The 21,488-nt window shown below is 45.7% G+C and overlaps 1 protein-coding gene across 3 annotated transcripts in view; it reads right to left on the minus strand.

Moving 5' to 3' along the window:
- The window catches only part of LOC131503868 (cytochrome P450 27C1), a 35,925-nt gene extending 21,036 nt beyond the window's left edge, over positions 1 to 14,889 (minus strand). Inside the window, exons 1-5 of one of the 3 annotated variants that reach the window (XM_058715623.1) lie at positions 14,300 to 14,889; positions 7,282 to 7,403; positions 5,909 to 6,108; positions 4,081 to 4,290; positions 2,874 to 3,037 (exon numbers count right to left, since the gene is read on the minus strand). In XM_058715623.1, the coding sequence (XP_058571606.1) occupies positions 2,874 to 3,037; positions 4,081 to 4,290; positions 5,909 to 6,108; positions 7,282 to 7,403; positions 14,300 to 14,710 (1,107 nt within the window). In that variant the 5' untranslated portion in view covers positions 14,711 to 14,889. Of the gene's footprint in view, positions 1 to 2,873; positions 3,038 to 4,080; positions 4,291 to 5,908; positions 6,109 to 7,281; positions 7,477 to 14,299 lie in introns of all 3 variants that reach the window. The other 2 variants (XM_058715621.1, XM_058715622.1) reach the window with 2 other exon arrangements.
- Between the last annotated feature and the right edge of the window lie 6,599 nt (positions 14,890 to 21,488).

Consider the following 21,488-nt stretch of genomic DNA (forward strand, 5'->3'; position numbering starts at 1 on the left):
TTTGGTTTCCTGGTGCATATAAAAGTTATATTTACACTATACTGTAATCAATTAAGCATGAAATAGCATTATGTCTTTAAAAAAACCCAATGTACATACCTTAAAAAGTACTTTATTGCTAATGGGTAAGGGGCAGTAAGGAATATACTCCTGAAATCATTGTTGCACTATAAGCTAACTAACTTGGATGTAAACTTAAAAAAATAAGTTAAAAAAATAATAATTATTAAAAAAAAGAAAATTAAAAAAAGAAAAAAAAATACTTTATTGCTAAAAAATGCTAACCATCACCTGAGCTTTCAGCAAGTCGTAATCACTGATCACAGACCAGTGATTTTTTATTATATATATTTATATATTGTATGTTACAACAAATATAATATGTATTATGTTATAACAAATATAACAATAATGAAAAAGTTAGAAATGTTGCAAGATTTGTCAAAATATGACACAGAGACACAAAGTGAGCAGGTGCTGTTGGAAAAATGGCCCCACCAGACTTGCTCAACGCAGGGTGGCCACAAACTTCTATTAGTAAACACACAAACAAACAAACAAAAACATTATCTGCGAAGCACAATAAAGCAAGGGATGTCTGTCCTTGGTAATAAAAAAGAATAAACTGCTTTGAAGTCATTTTGCTGAGTGAAGGAAGCTGGGTGCAAAATACACACTGTATGTATGATTCTATTTCTATAAATTTCTAGAAAAGTGCGAACTGATGCTCAGTGTCAGAGAGCAGATTGGCGGTTGCCTGGGGCAGGGGTGTGGGGAGAGATGGACTGAAATAAGAGTGAGGAAACTGCAGGGGTGGTAGGAATGTTCAGGATCTTGATTGTGGTGGTGGTTTCATGAATGACTGCATTGTGCTTTATCCTGTATCTGCCAGCAATTTGTATCAAATTGTACCGTTTCGGTGGATGCAGTTTCTGGTGCATATATTACACTGTAATAAAAGGTTTGTTTGTTTTTAAATGTTTATTTTTGAGAGAGAGAGCACAAGTTGGAGAGGGGCAGGGAGAGAGGGAAACACAGAATCTGAAGTAGGCTCCAGGCTCCAAGCTGTCAGCACAGAGCCTGAACGGGGCTCGAATTCACAAACCGTGAGATCATGACCTGAGTCGAAGTCGGATGTTCAACCGACTGAGCCACCCAGGTGCCCCTAAAGGTTTTGTAAAGTAATAAGTCAGGAAATGAATATGAAGTTGTGAGACCGTCCCTTCCTTTCTGTGCTCCACCTCATGTGATGCTCTTAGCTACCACCAGGTGGCAGGAGGCACAATGCACCCAAATCTGCTTAGAGGCAAGGCCATCCACTCACTCATGGTTTCCGCATTCAAAGAAACCCACACCACCCATCACATTCCCACAGCTGATTAGAGTTTTCATTGATTGCCTTGATTTCATTGGTTAGTTTGTATTTGATTGAAATTGTTTTTGTTTTATGTTGTGGAAGATCCATAAGAATAAGGAGTTTATGCTAATTTTTTTGCTTTTACATGTTTATGTCCCATTATAATAAAAATAAGTCAACTTGGAGGGGAGGGGTGCTCCCTTTAAACAGGAGGTCTGTGCCTTATTAAAGTCCAGGAAGCACTCATGTAAAGGAAAAGCTTTGAGGTGATGAGCTTACTTGTTTAATTTTGAAGGTCTTTGGAAAGAGCAAGGCACCAGGCAAATCTTAATTATTTCACTCAACTTTTCTCCCACCAATTACTAAAAGCTTGGCCCTGCTTTTTCCTGTTTCACTACTTCCTTTTAGCAAATTTAAAAATGTCTCTGTAACTATACCCACATGTGTATCATTTTCCATACATGAATAATGGTATACTATTATACATTATTATAATGATTTTGGAGAAAACATGGTTCCCACTCCCAGCCAGTAACCCATGTTAACAATCCAGTGTGCACCCTCCGTACCTCCTCCACATGCACACAGACGGGCCAGTGCCAGGCCACCGTTTGCTTTACCAACATGAGCACAGCACACACACTTTTCTGCACCTTCATTTGTCACTTAACAGGAAGGTATAGAATTCCCACCCAGTCACTTGGCAGTGCTGTTTCACTCTGACAGCCACCCTTCCTTGGTCACAGTACATTATGCATCTGCCACAATAAATCTATTCATTAGGATTTTAAGACTGATACGCACACATGTTCATAAGTCAAACTGTTCATTAAACTTCTCTTTCTCTTTTTAAATTTTAGAGAGAGAAAGCGCACGTGTGCAAATAAGGGAGAGGGGCAGGCGGGGGGGGAGGGAGAGAGAGAGAGAGAGAGAGAGAGAGAGAGAGAGAGAATCTCAAGCAGGCTCCACACTCAGCACAGAGCTGGACATGGGGATCGATCCCATAAGCCTGGGATCATGACCTGAGCCTAAATCAAGAGTCAGATGCAATCAACTGAGCCACCCAGGCGCTCCTACACTTTTCCTTCTTTCTGCCGTCTTTAGTAAGTTTTGGTTTAAAAGTTACATGGCTTTATGAGATGAACCGTGGAGCTCTCCATGACCTTCAATACTTTAAATGATAAACAATAAGGTTTTTAATGTCTGTCCCTTCTTCATTTCTGATATCATGACGGAATGGTTCAATGTTTGCAAATCAGGAATGATTTTTCAGGCATTAAAACATAATTGTTACTTTGCGTGCGTGATAAGTGAATGGGGATTACCTTTTTTGCAGAATTACGGTTTTATGTTTGAAATACGTATATATTATTTAAACGTTAGAGTTTTCTCCTGGAGCCTTTCAGCAGTGAGGCAGGCGTCCAGCTGGTACAAACGCGTATGAGATTACTGGGAAAGGCCACCGGCTTTCACCACGCTCTGCTAATGGAGAAGACAGAAAAGCCAAGCCGCTCACCGTGTCAACGCCCGCCAGCAGCATCTCGGTCATGTTGGCGTAGATCTCCTCCAGTGTCAGCTCCTGACTGAGGAAAAGGCAAGAGAGCAGCCCGCCCCTCACTGTCTCCCCTCGGTCCATGTGGCACTGTATGTCCCTCAGCTTATTGTCCACGTGGATCTGGCCTGTTTGAAAAGAGTATTCCTCTTGAAAGACATTCTGGTTGAGAACAATCTCTTCGTCCTCCCGATAACTTAATCTGTGGCAGGTTCCAAAGCTAATTTACCATCAATCTGGGAACCTCATCAGTGGGCCTGTCTGTATAAATGAATGAAAAATTAAAGACAAGCTAAGCATCTTTTTTTTTCCTCTGAAAATAATCTAGAAGATATTTGCAAATGTTCGCTTTATTCATCAAATAGTCAAAAAAGGTTTGGAGTAACAAGAATACAGATCCTTCCCCCCCACTTTTTTTTTATCCCACCATGTTTCCAGAAGGGGCAATGGATTGACTATAAAGGCCATGTTACCATAAAAAAGATAGTGGCATAGTAAGTCCATCAGGACACATATATTCAAATGAACGTTGGCCTCTTCGAAAGGCACCGTAGGATACTTCTTTCAAAGTTAGTATTGTTCTAGAAACACTGTTCTAATAAACATTTTGGAAATCTTTTGTTTTGGGAAATTCTTTTTTTTTTTTTATGTATTTAAATTCAAGTTAGTCAACATATAGTATAGGAAACTTTTTTAGTGAAATTTTGGGACATGTAGGAAAATGGATCTTGCTTTGTTGAGTTGGAACAAAGTATTGTTTCTTAGTTTGTTTCACCCAGTAAGAAAACAGGAATTTGTCTCTTCCAAACAGCTGCAAAGAAGAGTGTTCAAATGAGTGTGCCCAGGCCCACTCATTTTCAGCAATGACAGAATTACTGGACTAAAGACATCGTCTCCCTTAGGCAACATTTACTTGCCTATATCACTGCTATCAAGTTTGCCAAAGTGAGAAGAATCTAAAAATGAGAAATCGGTCAGGTTGCTTGTAGTAGCCACCCACACGCTTTTTTTCATCCAAGAAATCTGTCCAAATAAGCAGTCCAAATAACAACATGTGTCAGCTCATCCCCCGCGGAGCTCCCCTCTGTCTGCACAAGCGTTAGATACACCACGAGTAAAGGCAGTCAGGTCGGCTGGCTGGACAACAGGTGCCCCTGAATTCTTCACTTACTGAATTTGAAGAGTCCGTCCCAGGACCTGCAGAATTCCCTCCAGGGTTTTGGGACGAAGGGGCGGAGCCACCGGGGGATGGCGCCCGCGTACATGGAGGTCTTGAACATGCTGAACATGAGCCCCAGCGCCTCGATGTAGTCCACGGTCAGCTGCGGGACGCTGTTTTCCAGGCAGCCCAGGCGGCTCTCATACAGGATGGTGGCCACTCCTGCCCGGGAAAGAGAATTTAAACCTGCTTCTAGGTTACTTGCAGTATCAACAGGCCATATCTAGCCACAAAAGTCACTTTCAAAAGCGATGGAGCTGCCCTTCGGAAGGGAGGCTCTGTTCCACCACCGGTCGTCTTCTCCACCACATCCCGGGTTACAGGGCGCTGCACACTCAGTGCTGACAGCCGGCAGGTCTTTCCTTCCACCTGGCGGGGCTTCACCTCATCACACCCCCCTCCCCACGGTTTGTTCTACACCCAGGACCCAAAGCACCCAACCTTTCGGCCCCTTGCCCAACCTTGGGGAATTGAAAGGTGGCTCCTCTGGGCCACAAAGGGGGGAGCCCCTGGCCAACAGAGCCATAGGAAGAGAGGGAACAGCCTCAATGCATCAGGATTTTCCAGTGTTTACAACTCCACCCTGTTGATTGCGTTACTAGATTTGGCAAGCATTACTAGAACTTTAAAAAGTTAACTTAAAAATTAAATTTGAAGTAAGGTAAGCATGCTTTAAAAAAGAGAGAGAGAGAGAGAGAGAGAGAGGCAGGGCACCTGGGTGGCTCAGTCAGTTAAGCATGGACATTTGATTTCACCTCAGGTCATGATCTCAGTTTGTGAGACCAAGCCCCACTTCAGGCTCTGCATTGACAGCACGGAGCCTGCTTAGGACTCTCCTTCTGCCTCTCTGTCTCTCCCCCACCCTCTCTAGTGCACACGTGTGCACTCTCTCTCTCTCTCTCTCAAATAAGTTTTTTAAAAAATCTTTTAAAAAAGGAGAGGGGCACCTGGGTGGCTCAGTTGGTTAAGCGTCCAACTTCAGCTCAGGTCATGATCTCACAGTTTGTGAGTTCGAGCCCCACGTCGGGCTCTGTGCTGACAGCTCAGAGCCTGGAGCCTGCTTCCTATTCTGTGTCTCCCTCTCTCTGCCCTCCCCTGCTTGTGCACTGTCTTGCTCTCTCTCTCTCTCTCAAAACTAAATAAACAATTTTAAGTAAGTAAGTGAGTAAATAAATAAATAAATAAAGGAGAAAACTGACAGAAGTTCCTTAGGAAAAAGCAAAGTACAGAATAAAGTGGTATGCTACTGTTTTGTTTCGTTTTAGGTAAAAAGACTATTCACATGTATCCCCTTGTATGTGCATAAAATATCCCTTGAAGACACTGGTGACCTCACCAGGTCAGGAGAGAGGGGGAATGAGGGGACTTTTCAGTGAATACCTTTGAGATTTGATTTTTGACTTTAGGACATGGCAATGTCCTACCCGTCCCACACAAATTTTAAAAGCTACAATGACTGTAGTAAAGGCCCTCTGAACTTCTACTGGTTTTTACAAATTGTGCTAAAGCAAGATGTACGGTAATTTAGGAGCATGATTCTTGAGTTAAAAAGACCTGGATTTGAGACTAAGTTTCTGCCAGTAAAAATGGAGATGGTTTGTCAGTTTGCCCACGTGCAAACCAGCGGCGGTACACCAGGCTCAGTTAGCAGGTGAGGGTCACATGTGTGGGTACAGGGCTCAGCACAATGCCTGTGGGGACACAGGACATGCCCAGTGAATGAGAACTCCTATGTTTGGCACGTGTCCATTCTTTCATCTCCCTCCTGACTTCACCTCACCTTCCATTGAATATTTGAAGAAAAGGTCATTGATACTGGTCACAGTTTCTCCATCTTCGGCCTGGCTCCTGAGGATGTAGATTCTTTTAATTAAATCTGCAATAACTTGGTTGATTTCTCCTGAAAAAATGGCCACGTCTCTCGGTTTCAGAATTCTTTGTCTCAATACACGTCTCATCTTGAGCCATTGTTCACCCTCCCTAGAAGAGTAAAGTGAGTTTCAAATAATCTTACTTCCATTGACATTCTGGAAAAGAACTCAGAGAACCTCTGAGAGCTCCCCCAGCCATAAAAAAGCCAGCCAGATCTGCCGATCCTAATGGAATTAAGACACTGTGCAGGGGGAGGGGAGTAACTTCAGTCTTGCAGTTGGTCAGAGCTTTAATGGGAAGCAAACTTTAAGGAGAAAGATTGCCACTGGGAATCGTCTTTATAAAAGGAATATGATTTCCTTTGAAAAACCTTGCAATAATATTATAATAAAGAGACATGAAGCTGTTGTGATTAGCAAAAGAGAGAAAAGTTTATGTGTATGAACTGCTGAGCCCTGAACTGAGCTCCGGGGCCCACAGCGATGCAAGCCGCAGGTGATAGGGCAGAGAGCAAAGAGCTTTTCTAGCATTTGGCCACTCCCCATCTGGGGCCGGACCCACAGGGAGGAGGTGTTTGGTTATTTCCCTCAGAGCAGAAGTTGAGGGATCCTGGTGACATCCAGTCACAGCTTTTATTTACCTCATTTGAGAAACCGATGGTTGTATTTCTCCCTAGTTCATGTATAAGGGCATATATACCAAAGAACCACAGATGGAATTTCTAAACCAAAAGGATTTGGACCAGGGGATCCACAGAGGCTCGTGTTCTCCTCCCTGCCTGAGACTGTGCTGATTAGCTCTTTCTTAGAGGGCACAGAGGTCTCCGTGAGGCTTGTTTACAAGTAATAATCAAAGCCTGTTGTGAGTTGGGAACATCATCACATGGTGATCCACGGAGGAAGGCTCTCGGCCCTTTCCCAGGGTCTCCTAGAGTAGCTGTCTGCCTCCTCTCCTGCCCACAGAGAGGCTCTGTGAGCACCCGCTCCCTCTTGGTTGTCACTGAATGGACACCTACAGCCTCAGAGCACTGCTTAAGAAACAGCTCTCCCCCTTTACCAGGCTAGTGTGACCCAGCCTTGTCCCTGCCATCTAACCTCTTCCCAGAGGAGAAGGGACAGGGCCCTCCACACCAGTATTTAGGAAATCACACAAGGAGGCTGTTTTGACACTATTCCACTGGGAGTTCTACAATTTATTAAGGCTGGTTTTCGGAGCCCAGCATCCAGGCAAGGGTCTCCCTGGGCTCCCCACTCCCACCCATGGCCTGACCAGGCCACATACTCACGCCGAGATGAGCCCGGTGGATCTCCCTCGTAAGTGTCGGTACTCCTGCCAGGACCCCATGTTGGCTCTCTGGGGCGCAGCCCCCTCTGCCCGGAGCACCTGAGCCACCATGTCTCGGTCTGCAATAGATACTACAAACTGAGGACCAAAGTGAGACTTGAAGATTTTTCCATATTCCCGTGTGTGCTTCTGCTGCAATACCATGGAGAAACCAAAAAAGGAAAAAATGCACAGATATGATATACCTTTGACATGAACATTTCTGTGTTTTAGGGGAGCAAAAAACTGGGGCAGAGGAAAGCTCTACATTATACAGAGCTGAATCAGAGTTGTGACTTTAAATATTCCTGAGATAAACGTACTTTCACATCATTAATCATATTCACTAAGTTTTCTTATTCTTTAGAGCTATGTTTTTAACAATACTTAGCTGTGTGGAGCAACAAGAGAGAAATGTCATTATGGGTGGAGATGAGTTGCAGAGCCTTCAATGGCCTGAGCCAAAAAGACTGTGCCAACCCCCTGTTCCAGGCCCTCAGCTGCTCTGCCTCCCTACTCTGCAGAGGGAGAACCCTCTGCAGACAACCTGTAATGAACCTGTAAAAATAGCCCCCAGTGCGAAAATGAAAGAAAAGTCATCCAGATTAGAAAGAGAGAAGTAAAGCTATCTCTAATCACAGATGACATGATCTCACATACAGAAAATTCTAAAGAATTCACTAAAAAACTGTCAGAATTAATAAACAAGTTCAGCAAGCTTGCATGACATAAGATCAAAATGCAAAAGTCAGTTGTATTTCCATACACTAGCAATGAACAATCCAAAAGTAAGACTATGAAAACAATTCCATTAATAATAGCATCAAAAAGAATAAAATGCTTAGAAATAAATTTGAGAAAAGAAGTGCAAAACTAACACTCTGAAAACTATAAAAGATCATTGAAAGAAATTAAAGAAGAGCTAAAAAATGGAAAGATATCCCATGTTCATGGATTGGAAGATTTAATATTATTAAGATGGCAATACTCCCCAAACTGACCCATAGATTCAACATAATCTCTATCAGAATTTCAGTTGGCTTCTTTGTAGAAATTGACAAGCTTAAAATTCATAGTGACATGCAAGGGACCCAGAATAGCAAAAATGACCTTGAAAAAAAAAAGAGTGAAGTTTAAGGGTTTCCTGATCCCTATTACAAAACTTGCTACAAAAACAATAATCAAAACAGTGTAGTACTGACATAAGAATAAACATCTAAACCACTGGAGTAGAATTGAGAGTTCAGAAATAAACCATACAGGCTCACTTGAGTAACTCAGTTGGTTAAGCATCCGACTCTTGATTTCAGCTCAGGGTCATGATCTCATGGTTCATGGGATTGAGCCCCACATTGGGCTTTGCATTGACAGCACAGAGCCTGTGTGGGATTCTCTCTCTCCTTCTCTCTCTGCCCCTCCTCTGGTCTCTTTCTCTCTCTCAATAAACAAATGAACTTGAAAAAAGAAAGAAAGAAACCCATACATTTGTGGTCAAATGATTTTCAACAAGGATGCCAGTGCCAAGACAATTAAACAGGTAAATAGGAAAAGAATAGTTTCTTCAACAAATGGTACTGGGACAACTGGATATCTATAGGCAAAGAATGAATTTATATCCTTCTCTCATGCCAAACATAAAAATTACCTCAAAATTGTTCAAGCCCTAAATGTAAGAACCAAAACCATAAAATTCTTAGAGGAAATGATAGGGGTAAATCTTCAGGATCTTGAATTTGGCAATGGTGTCTTATGATACAACACCAAAACCACAAACAACAAAAGAAAAAACAGATGATTGGATTTCATCAAAATTTAAAAACTTTTGTGTTTCAAAGAAAGTAAAGACAACCCCCAGAACTGAAAAAATATTTGCAAAGCACATATATGATAAGGGATTTTTATGTAAAATATATAAAAAACAACTCAATAAAACAATGAACTTATTAAAAACTGGGCAAATGGGGTCACCTGGGTGGCTCAGTCGGTTGGGCGTCCGACTTCAGTTCAGGTCACGATCTCACGGTCCGTGAGTTCGAGCCCCGCGTCGGGCTCTGGGCTGATGGCTCAGAGCCTGGAGCCTGTTTCAGATTCTGTGTCTCCTGTCTCTCTCTGCCCCTCCCCCGTTCATGCTCTGTCTCTGTCTCGAAAATAAATAAACGTTAAAAAAATTTAAAAAAAAAAAAAAACAAAACAGAAAAACTGGGCAATTATTTGAATGGACATTTCTCCAAAGAAGAAATACAAATGGAGAATGAGCAGATGTAAAGAAGCTCAACATCATTAGTCATCAGGGAACTGCAAATCAAAATCACAATAAGACACCACTTCCCATCCACTAGGATGGTTATACTCAAACAGGTAACAACAAGCCCTGGCAAGGATGTGGAGAAATCACAATGCTCTTACACTGCTGGTAGGAATGTACATAGTGCAGCCACTTTCAGAAACATTCCAGCAGTTCCTCAAATGATTAAATAGACAGTTACTACTTGGCCCAGCAATTCCACTCCTAGACATAAATCCAAAGAAATGAAAGCATATGTCAAAAATAAACTTATACCAAATATTCACAGCAGCATTATTCATAATTAGCAAAAAGGTGGAAACAATCCAAATGTTTCTCAACTGATGGATAAGCAAAATGTAGTATATCCTTACACTGGGATATTATTTGTCTATAAAAAGAAATGAGGTACTGGTACACGCCACAACATAGATGAACCTTGAAAACATGATGCTCAGTGAAAGAACCCAGACGTAAAAGACCACATATTATGATTCCAGTTATATGAAATGTCCAGAATAGGCTAGTCTATAGAGACATAAAGTAAATTAGTGGTTGCTGAAGGCTGGGGGAATGGAGAGTTGGAGAGTGATAGCTAAAAGAAACAATATGGGGTTTCTTTGTAAGGTTATGAACATGTTCTAGGATTGACTGGGGTGACTACTGCATGGTATGTAAATTATACATCTCAATAGTGCTGTTACCAAAAAACAATGAGAAATTACAATAAACGTAAATGGGTTAAACAAATAAATAAGAGAGAGATAGAGAGAGAGAAAGTACCCTCTAGCCTGGGTCAGTGTGGCATAGCCAAGGCTGAGCATGGGGAAAATGACTAAGTCTCTCTTTGGCATCTGCCAACATTTCTTATCACCCCAACTCTTTGCCTCAGAAATGGCAGGCCAGAGGGTCTGTTGTCTTTCCATTCTTCCTTCTACTCCTTAGGTAGAAGATGTTCACTTCCTTATCAACCTGGATGACATTCTCCCACCCATAGATAAAGACACTAAGAATTAACTGGAATGTTCCTCTGGGTCTCTGAAAAGGAGCCACTGATGAGATGAGTGTTCATAGCAACTACTGGGAAATGGGTCACTTCTCAGGCGAATCCAGCTACTGAATGGGCACCATCAGCACAAGGGAGCAACTGACCAGGCGGGAGAAAGAACAAGATGCATGACCTGGATAATGTATGGCACTTTTTGCTAGTGGACTGCAGAACAGTATAGTCAGTCCTAGCACTTAGAATTTGCATAGACATTAAGAGCACAGACTCTGGAATTTGAATCTTAGCTCACAGTTTACGAGCTGAGCACCCTTGGGAAGTTAAGGTCCACCGTACTTCAGTTTCCTCACCTGCAAAACGGGCAAATAATAGAACTTGCCTCACACAGAGGACTTGGAACTGTGCCTGGCCTGGAAAAGAGCTCTAGAAATGTTCATTATTAGTATTTACTTGTTATTATTACAGTTTACAAATTTCACCTGACCTCACAATAGGTTGTGAGATGGGTGAGGATGGTCAGACTTCTGCGCAGATGAAGCAACTGGAATTCAGGGAGAATAAGTGATTAGCCAAGACTCCACAGGTGCTTGTGGAGGGCTAGCATGAGAACACAGGGCCCTCCTGTTCTGTTCCATCTGAAATGGCTGCTGGTGACATTGGTCAGGGTGTATGCTCTGCCACTAACTAGCTATGTGACCTCAGGCAAGTGACTCAGCCAACACTTTGGGCCTTTTCCACCTGTACATGAAAGACTTGATTGGGGCGCCTGGGTGGCTCAGTTGGTTAAGCGGCCGACTTCGGCTCAGGTCACGATCTTGCAGTGCGTGAGTTCGAGCCCCGCGTCGGGCTCTGTGCTGACAGCTCAGAGCCTGGAGCCTGTTTCGGATTCTGTGTCTCCTTCTCTCTGACCCTCCCCATTCATGCTCTGTCTCTCTCTGTCTCAAAAATAAATAAACCTTAAAAAAAAATGTATAAGCCTTGATAGAACTCTCTGTGATCACGAGTCGAGTACAGTAAGCTGGAGGTATGGTAACAGAATAACCCTCTTCCTCCTACAAGTGCCTCAGGAGCCTGGAGAGCAGGGCAGAGGGCTTTCCTAGAACCTTATTCAGTCTGGAACAACCTGAGCACACCTCAAGTGGGGAAACCCAAGGCCATAAAGCACTCCTGTGGGGTCCTCAGAGGAGTCACAAGGGGATCCGTGCTCTTGCAAATGAGCACTATTTGGAAATAAAGGAAAAGGGGAGCCCAGAAGGACAACCAAGCTGGAAACCCTTGGGGCCCATCTACCATGTTGCAAGAAAGCACAGATGAGTCAGTTCTACGACTGTCCTCTGACAGGTGTGCACCACCACTCATGATGGACCATGGTGAAAGGCATCATCTGAGCCTCAGGCAGGAGGGCAGGGTTTAGGGTGATGGCCAGAAGCATGGCAGATGCAGGGAAAATACACATCTGAACTGAGACACTTTCTGGTTGTGGAGAGGTGGCCTTCTAGGTGGCTCCTCCCAGAGATGTAGGTTTTAACAGTGGTCTGCTTCTCAAAGAACCCTGGCGGGGGGGGGGGGGCAGCGGGGGGGGGGAGGAACAAACAAGGGAGGGGGGTGCTTAGACTGTGAGGATAAAATCAGATAGAAGCAGAGGTAGATAGAAGTAGATAAACAAAAACAAAAAAAATCAAGCCGTATTGACTTGTCCACAGTAAATAACAAAACATTTTAAATCCCATTTTAAAAGTATCATCCTGATATCTTACAGATTCCACATGGAAAAGAAAATCATTTTTCACCTCTAAGAAGCATGTCCAGGAAAAACTGTGTAGGGGATGGAGAGAAGGGGCAGGAATTTCAGCCAAATTAAACTTGTTCCTGGGGCACCTGGGTGGCTTAGTTGGTTAAGCCTCTGACTCTTGATTTCAGCTCAGGTTATGATATCATGGTTTGTGCGATCAAGCCCTGAATCTGGCTCTGTGCTGACAGCATGGAGCCTGCTTGGAATTCTCTCTCTCCCTCTCTGTCTCTGCCCCTCTCCTGCTCTCTCTCTCTCTTTCTCTGTCTCTCAAAAATCAATAAACATTAAAAAAAATTTTTTTTAACTTGCTCCGGAGTTCTACTGTTTTTTCTCCTAATGAAATTTCTGCTTCTCCAACCCAATCAGGGCCTCTGCACCATCAGGTATGTTTATTGGTTGAGGGAATGACCTTGACCACACCCGGGGTGGGTGGTTACAAAAGGATGGAGAATAAGCTTTGAACAAAAGCAAATGGGGGGTGGGGAAGGGGGTGGGAATGGGGAAGGGGTCTTGGGAGAAGTCAGAAGGCCCAGAGCCCAGAAGTAAGTGTGCCCTGGGGTGCGAGCCCTGAAAAAATGAAGTCAAGTGGAAGAAGCAGATGCCACAGTCAGTGAGAGGAAAGGGGATCCGACGACCCTTGATGGGGAGGATCACCTTGCAATGGAAGACAGATTGCAAATTGCGGTGGGGAGAGGAAAGGCAAAACTCGGGTCAAGATGGGAAACTGCACTCTGGGCCGGTCCCAACACTCCCCCCGTAGTTGGAAGACTAGGTCCCTGCCCCAGTCCTGGCAGCCTGCCCAGGTTCATTGACATTCGTGTGGTGACCCTATCATTTAAGAGGCTAAGCTACCTGTGGCCTCTGAACCTCAGGTTTTGGAGGGTGGGAGGTGCTTGTTTTCCATTTATAAAACACAACCCAAAAGGCCTAGAAACGGACGCCACATGACCTCGGTCTGTTAGACACGGTGCCCTGGAGAGCTCCGAGCTGCTCTCTGAGCTCCCGCTCCCGGGGCTGGACCGCGACCCCCTCTCCTGGGCGCGCCAAGTCCCGCTCCCGCTCGCGCCTCCGCCCGCCGGTGCCTCCTACCTGGGGACCGCTCCCCGGCACCCCTCCCCGGGCTCCCTCCCCAAAGCCCTCTCCCCCGCACGCCCGGTCCGGGTACCTCGCCCTCTCCCTCTTTGAGGCCTCTTTCTTGGCGCCACTTGCTCGGCGTCCCTCCCCAGCATCCGCTGCCCGGTACACCCTCCTTGGGGTCCCTCCTGGGCGCCACTCCTTGGCATCCCTTTCCCCGCTGGGCCTTGTGCCTCCTCCCCAGAGCGCCCTCCCCTGCGTCCCTGTCTGAGCCCCCCTCCCGGGTGCCTCCTGCCCGGAGTCCCCTGCCCGATGCCTCCTCCCTGAGCTCCCCTCCAGGGCCCCTCCTCCTCGGCGCCCCTGCCGGGTGCCCCCACTTGAACGCCCCTCCTGGGCGCCTCCTCCCCGGCGCCCCTGCCCGGTGCCCCCCCAGTCCCCTCCTAAGCGCCTCCACCCCGGCGCCCTTGCCCGGTGCCCCCCCCCCCGTGAGACCCCTCCGGGGCGCCTCCTCCCTGGCGCCCCTGCCGGGCGTCCCCTCCCTGAGCCCCCCTCTTGGGCGCCTCCTCCCTGGCTCCCCTGCCCGGCGCTCCCTCCCTGAGCCCCGCTCCTGGGCGCCTCTTCCCTGGCTCCCTTGCCCGGCGCCCCCTCCCTGAGCTCCCCTCCTGCCTGGCGCCCCTGCCCGGTGATCCCTCTCTGGAGTCTCTCCCGTGCGCCCCTCCTCGGCGTCCCTTTCCGGGCCTGGCCCGGCGCCCCCTCCCCGAAGTCCCTCCTGGGCGCCTCCTCCCGGGCGGCCCCCCCCCGACCCCTCCCGCTCCGCTACCTGGATCTCGTGGATGCGGCCGAAGCCGTCCTTCCAGAAGAACTCCACCAGGTTGGCGAGGGGGTGGGGGCCCGGCATAGCGGCGAGGCTCCTGGGCCCCTCGGTCCGGCCCGCGGCCCGCGGCGCCCCCCGCCGGCCAGCTCCTTTGTCCTCGGCCCGCGCCCCCGCCGACAGCCGAGCGCCCTCGGGCCGCCACCGCCGCGGGGCCCCGGCGTCCAGGAGCCCCCAGCGCCCGGGCGCCGGGCTCCCACGGGCTTTCAGGACTCGCGCCAGCAGGGCCATCGAGGCCGCCCAGATCGGTGGGTCGACTGAAGCAACTTTTTTGTGTAGGGAGCTGCCCTTTGGGGCGGCTCCTGGCTTCGCTTTAACTGGTGCGCGCGGCGCTTCTTCGAGCTCATTCCGCCTGGGCATCAGTTTACACAGACCGGTATTAAAGACTCCCTCCCCTAAGGCTGGGGGAATGGGGGTGGTCTGTGGTTAGACTGCCGGAGAACCAGGCGGTTAGCTTCTCTTCACATCACACTAATTCACCCCTTAAGCCTTCTTTAAAACCACAAAATTTTAAATTCAACCCTATTTCTGGCCATGGCCAAAAAAAAAAAAAAAAAGAAAAGTCTACTGGGATTTGAAAAAAACATTTCTTCTTTAAAAATTACTATGGAGAGTATACGCAAAAAAACGAATTCACCTTTTTTTTTCATATTTTGGAAACCGCGCTTTATGATTTCAAGCCTTGCAGTTATAATTCAACATGCAGAAATGTTCGTTTTTGCACATAGCTCGTGATACTACTGTAAAATGGCCACATGGTCATTTTACCACAAGTTCCCATGGATAATTGCGCGGTCTCCGTTTGGCCTCCAAGGGCCTCCCGGCTTTTACCCCAGCGCACCCCTTCAAGAAGTGAGGAAGTGGGGTGCCTGGACATTGGCTTGAACGTTTGGCCTATTTCCGGTCTCTCAGCAAGACCGGTCCTGTTGCACAGGCTGGGAGAAAGGAACGCAACTCCCAGGGAAGGTGAGAAGAGAGAGCGGTTCGCCAGCAGGGGCTCAGACCCCAGGGCCTGGCTGCAGAAAGGAAGCGGCCGCCGAGGGAGGGACTTGGCGTGGGACGGACTAGGAGTGTGTCCTCAGGTTTCAGGAAGGGAGCCCAGATTCTGAATGAGCCGCTCAACCGCTTACTCCGAAAACGGAGAGCATTACTTAAGACCTCATGCAGGGCGTCCTAGTGCAGCCAGAGGTGAAACAGCAGCGATAACCGAAACCGAAAACTACAAACGCCAAGTGTTGTTACCACGCAAAACATAACCCACTCTTTGACTAGTAGTTTACACTTTTAATGCTCTGTTAAATCTCCACCAGTTTTATAATTATAGTAAGTATGAAAGTGAAGCAAAGGGGCGCCTGGGTGGCTCAGTGGGTTAAGCGTCGGACTTCGGCTCAGGTCACGATCTCACGGTTTGTGGGTTCGAGCCCCGCGTTGGGCTCTGTGCTGACAGCTCGGAGCCTGGAGCCAGCTTCCGATTCTGTGTCTCTCTCTCTCTCTCTGCCCTTTCCCCAATTGTGCTCTCTCTCAAAAATAAATAAATGTAAAAAAAAAAAATTAAAAAAAGAAAGTGAAGCAAAGGTCAGTTATTCAACTTCTAGAATTTACTAGTAAGTACTCAGCAACTCTTATTTCTAAAGATAGGTGCAAGAGATTCAAGGAGTGAGACACTGAATCTGCCTTTGAGGGCTCATAACCCGTGAGAGGAATACAACAGGTACACAAATCCAAGCCGGATTACCATCAGTGTCATAAGACCGGTACAATATGATGGGGATGTGTGGGAAAGAGCCATCACACCTAGTTGAAGGGCGCTGGTGCAAAGACCTCCGGATTTAAGTAGCATTTTTTAAAAAATATACTTTATTGTCAAACTGGTTTCCATACAACACTAGGTAGCATTTTCCGCAGGGTTTGAAGACAGGGCTCAATTTCAGCAGGCAGAAATGGGGCAGCAATTGTGCTAGGAAAGTATCAATGGGGCGCCTAGGTGGTTCAGTCCGTTGAGTGACTGACTCTTAAATTTTTTTTTTTTTTTCAACATTTTTTTATTTATTTTTGGGACAGAGAGAGACAGAGCATGAACGGGGGAGGGGCAGAGAGAGAGGGAGACACAGAATCGGAAACAGGCTCCAGGCTCCGAGCCATCGGCCCAGAGCCTGACGCGGGGCTCGAACTCACGGACCGCGAGATCGTGACCTGGCTGAAGTCGGACGCTTAACCGACTGCGCCACCCAGGCGCCCCAGAGTGACTGACTCTTGATTTAGGCTCAGGGCGTGATCTCATGGCGAGCGCCAGCCCCACATCGGGCTCTGCGCTGACACCAAAGAGTCTGATGGGGATTCTGTTTCTCCTTCTCTGCCCTTACCACACTCTTTCTCTCTCTCTCAAACTAAACAGACTTAAAAAAAATAAAAAATAAAAAAAAGGTGGAGAGTATGAAGAATGGCACAATGACTTTGTTCCTAGAGACTTTTAAAAATATTTCTGAGGGTAACTGGTCCTACGGAACAAAGACACCCCTAAGCAATTCAATCCATTCTAGACTAGCTGTTAAATACAGATTTATATGTAAAGTGATTAAAAACACAGCTAGTTCTTTATTAGGGCTAACTAAGAAAAAGCCTGCAGTAAAGATAGGAAGGTAGAAGAGAGTAAAAGCAGATAGAGAAAGACCAGGAGGAAGAAAGATTTAATCATCCACAGAAATAGGTTTTCAGGGAGTACCCTTGCTCTCTCTGTCTCAGGGTATCATCTCTGGTAACTTGTAAAGCTAACTCCATAATCGTGGATCCAAATAAAATTAGTTCTTCATATTTGCCTGACACTCTAATGAAACTAAGCCGAAGACTACTTCAGAGTCTCAGTACAGTGGTATAAATTATCAATCTGTAATTCTGCGATAGAACAGTTTACTGTTTTCTTATTACTGTTCTGTAGCTAATTATTTTTAATGGAAAGCACAAATGAACCCAGAAATAGAATAAATCATTCTGATTGGGAAAATTTCTTTCAATCGAACAACAACAACAAATTATAAAGTAACTTACTTTGGTCTTTGTGCTAGTTTTTTCTTCTTTTCTTTTCTTTTCTTTTTTTAAGTTTAAATCCTAGTTAGTTAACATATAGTGTAATAATGATTTCAGGAATAGAATTTAGTGATTCATCACTTACCCAGGACTCATCCCAACCGTTGTCTTCCTTAGAATGCCCCTCACCCCGTTAGCCCATCCCCCCACCCAACACCCCACCAGCAATCATCAGTTTGTTATCTGTATTTAAGAGTCTCTTATGGTTTGCCTGCCTGTTTTTATATAATTTTTGTGTGGATATTTTTCCTGATGAATATCACTTTTATAATTAAAAAAGTAGTTGATGTAAAATAAAGGATTCTCATAGTTGTGGGGAAGTTTAATGGGAGAAAATAAAGGGTAGAATGTTGTAAGAATCTGAAACACAACTAAAAAAATGATGAAAAAAAATCGTTTCTGAATAGGAAAATACTGTCCATGTGTCTGTTCCTTTCTCCCTGAGTGAGCAGGAGAAACAAACATGAGACTCTGATTTCAAGTAGACAGGACAGCATTATTTGTCCCCATCTGACCTGAAACCAGGAGATTTTGCACAGCTGTTTTCCCTCAAGAAAACCAGTTTGTTGGCAGCACAGAGGGAAACAATGAGGTGCCCTTACCCAAGAGGAAATAAAGGAAATAAAGTTGCCCTCTAGAAGTTGGACGAATAAATTCTACACACAGTAACTAGCCATCTGTGGAAGTAAAACCAAGATACAGTCTTTAAAAAGCTCCCAGAACTCAAATCAAGGTGACCTCGGATGAATCCCTGGGATGTGAAACTGGAATCTGGGGGCTGTTGGTAAGCAAAGCTTCACGAAGTATATTCTTGGGATAGAACAGGGATGATCAAATAATCTCAGAAAAGAGGACTCTTGTACAAGACGTTCTAGGAAGCAAGGCTTTCCTTTCCAAAACCTGAATTTGCCGGTCAAGGTGGGGCAGGAACAATATGCCAAGCTTCTCCTGGTCTCTCACCCACGCTGGCTTCCTGTGCTCTGATTCCAGGCCACTGATTGGTTTCTTTTTCCATCTGGAGAATTAATGATGTTTCAAAAAAAAAATGAATGGTGTGATCTTGCTACTTGCCCACGCTAGTCAAGAAAAAGACAAAACCAAAAGAAAATGAAACAAAAGTATTCCGGAAGACAGAACTGGGAGGTCTCAGATGGTCTTTCTGTGAGCCCTGTTGCCACGTAGCCCCAACAAGAGGCAAAGAGAAAAACTTCCCTCTTCCTGAAAGGTATGTGGGAATTCTCCAGTGGGGTTCATTAACCAGCAAAGCTTTAGAAGGAGTTGTCTGGCTGCCAAAATAGCTTTAACTTCCCATAATGAAAAACTGTTGCTTCCACGAACTGGCCTTGTGAAGTATTGGTTTGCATTTTAATAAGCACATATTGAGCAACCCTTTCATCCAGCTAATTGCCACAGCTACCCTATGACCTGGGCACACGGTTCCCATTTCTATGAGGACGCAGGCTTCAGCTCCAAAGAGCTGAGTCAGGAGGAGTCCAGTTAACCCTGAATCTGAATCTGCTTCTGCGTTTGCTTTCCCTACACCTGCTCTGATGTAAGTGAAGAGAATTCAGACTAGGCCAGTTCTCTGTGCATTAGCAAGGGAGACAGGCTTCACAGAACTCCCCATTTCTTAGATACTGGTGATGTGATAGATTAACAAAGAATGGCTCTGGTGAATTCGGAAAAGAAAGGCTGCATGAGGCAGGAGGCCCCTCCATTGTCTCCAGAAGACTTCGGTAGGAGATGAGAATTGTTTGCTCACTCTCCCTTTCTTGGAGAGCCACCCCCTCCTCCTTTCAAAGATGCCCTGCTCAGTCCAAGTGGTTGGGAGGGGGCCGGCTGCCCTGGGCCCCTCACTCCAGGGTGCTCAGAGTCTTCAAGGGACTTTGCTAGAGCATCAGTACAGGTGCTCTCTTGTCCGGGGACTGCAATCCGGAAGTCCCTGGGAGCGTCTGTCCCCTCACACATAAAGAGCACCTGATTGAGAGCTTTGCAAACAAAGGAGAGAGAACCCTGACACCCTCATTTGAGACACTGGACCCATCTGTGCCCAGAAGAGGCCTTCCACCCTTTCCCTGATTTCTTGGTTAGGTGAGTCAGCACATTATTTTGTTTTCATGAGGGGGTGAGTTAATCATGGCCCAAGGTGAGGTCTTCACTCTTGTAGACAGAGGCTGCGAGTGTCTCATTAATGAGCATATCTGCCCAGAGGAACGGGAACTTTCAATTATATGATTAATTCACAATAAGAGAGAGAACTCACAGTGTACCAAACATTTCCACTGATCTTACCAGGACACTGGAAACTAAACTATCAGAAGGTTGCCTGGTGAGTACAGCCCAGTATTCCTGGCTGTCACAGATCTGTAACCCTTGAGCCCCGGCTGAACTTGTTTATGTAAGTTACCCAGCCTGAGTCTAGAACTGTAAATGTCCTAAGGGCTGGGATTGTGTCTGACTCATGGCTGGATTTCTCCAAGCCTAACACGGAGCTGGCACACAGTGACACTTACAAATGTCAAAACAAATTTCAGTTTCAGTTAGCAAAATAAAGAAACCAGTCCCTACCACTAAGAGATATAAGCCACAAAGCACCTACTTGCTAAATGGAAACTTTCCCTACAATGGCAAGACATGACTTTGACATTAGCCACATGACCCCCCAGTAGCTAAACAAATTGCTGACCCAGCTGTCCATTGAAGGAGGCTGGTGTAGACCAGAAAGCCCACACATTTCCCTCTATAGTCCTCTGGAACGTTGTGCTGTTGCCCTAACCCAGGAGCTCTGTGGAACAATTGTTTCCGTCCTGCATGGGTGCCAACACCCCACAGCAGCCGTGGCACCCAGGACACAGGGGCTTCATATATTAACATATTTTTGTTGAGTGAATGAATTCCCTTGTAACAAATAAGAAACAAAGGCGAACACGGGTTAAGTAGCTTGTAATATCATATTAAATTATGGCTTCTAAGTTGCCTAAAATAGCTCATTCAAAGCTTGCTTTTCATTTTGTTTTGTGAGCACCAATTTCTCATATAACTTGAGAAGGGTTTAAGATGGAGTTTCACTTTAGAATTTTTTTTTAAGTAAGCACTATGCCCAACGTGGGGTTTGAACTCAGGACCCTGAGATCAAGAGTCACATGCTCTACTGACTGAGCCAGTCAGGCACCCCTTACTTAGGAGTCTTATCTTGTATATGTCCCTTAAATCCTTTTACTTATGTTCCTTATTTGAAAATACAATAACAATACTAATATCTGAACACACGAATTTTCATTCAACCCTCTCTCTCTACACCTTTGTCTAGACAGCTCAGTGGCTGGTCATCAGAGAAAAGTTGAGTGGCACGTCCAGAGTCCTGTGGCCAGCCAGTGGCCTGGAGAATTCTGTTTTTTCCGACTTGCAGGCCAACTCTCTCTCTCTGCCTACCTGCCTGTCCTTTTCCCACACACGCTCTGATAGCAGCCATAGTGTAGGTTTGGAAATATCATACTCATGTATTTCATCAACTCCAGAATTTGATGAGGCTGCAGTTCATTTGTGGTGACCCACGATTGTTGAATTCCTCTCTGTGGAAACCAGTAGGCTAGAAGCTGGGGCGGGGGGGAGGGGGGCACCAAGACAAGTTGACCAAAATGTGAGCCTTTCTGCCTGGATGCCAATTCCCATGTCCTTCGTCCACTGAGGTACAATTCCAAGTGGATTCTTTTTGGAGTACAGCTTGATAAACACGTACAGTTGTGTAACTAGCACCACAGTGGAGGTACCTGTCTCATCACCTTAAAAAAAAAATCTTCATGTTCCTCTACAGTCAACCCACTAGGTTGGGGTCGAGCCCCTACAGTTCTGTCTTTTCCAAGATACCTTATAAATGGAATCCTACAGACGATAGCCTGCTGAGTCAGGCTTCTATCACTTCACCCGTGTTGGTCCATCACCAGGCATTTGTTCCTTCTTATTGCTAAGCAGTATTCCTTTATATGACTGTACCATAGCCTGGTAACCACTCTGCTCAACTAAAGACACTTGGGTTGTTTCTAGATTCGGGCAT

The sequence above is a fragment of the Neofelis nebulosa genome, chromosome 2, assembly GCF_028018385.1.
Source record: "Neofelis nebulosa isolate mNeoNeb1 chromosome 2, mNeoNeb1.pri, whole genome shotgun sequence".
NCBI lineage: Eukaryota > Metazoa > Chordata > Mammalia > Carnivora > Felidae > Neofelis > Neofelis nebulosa.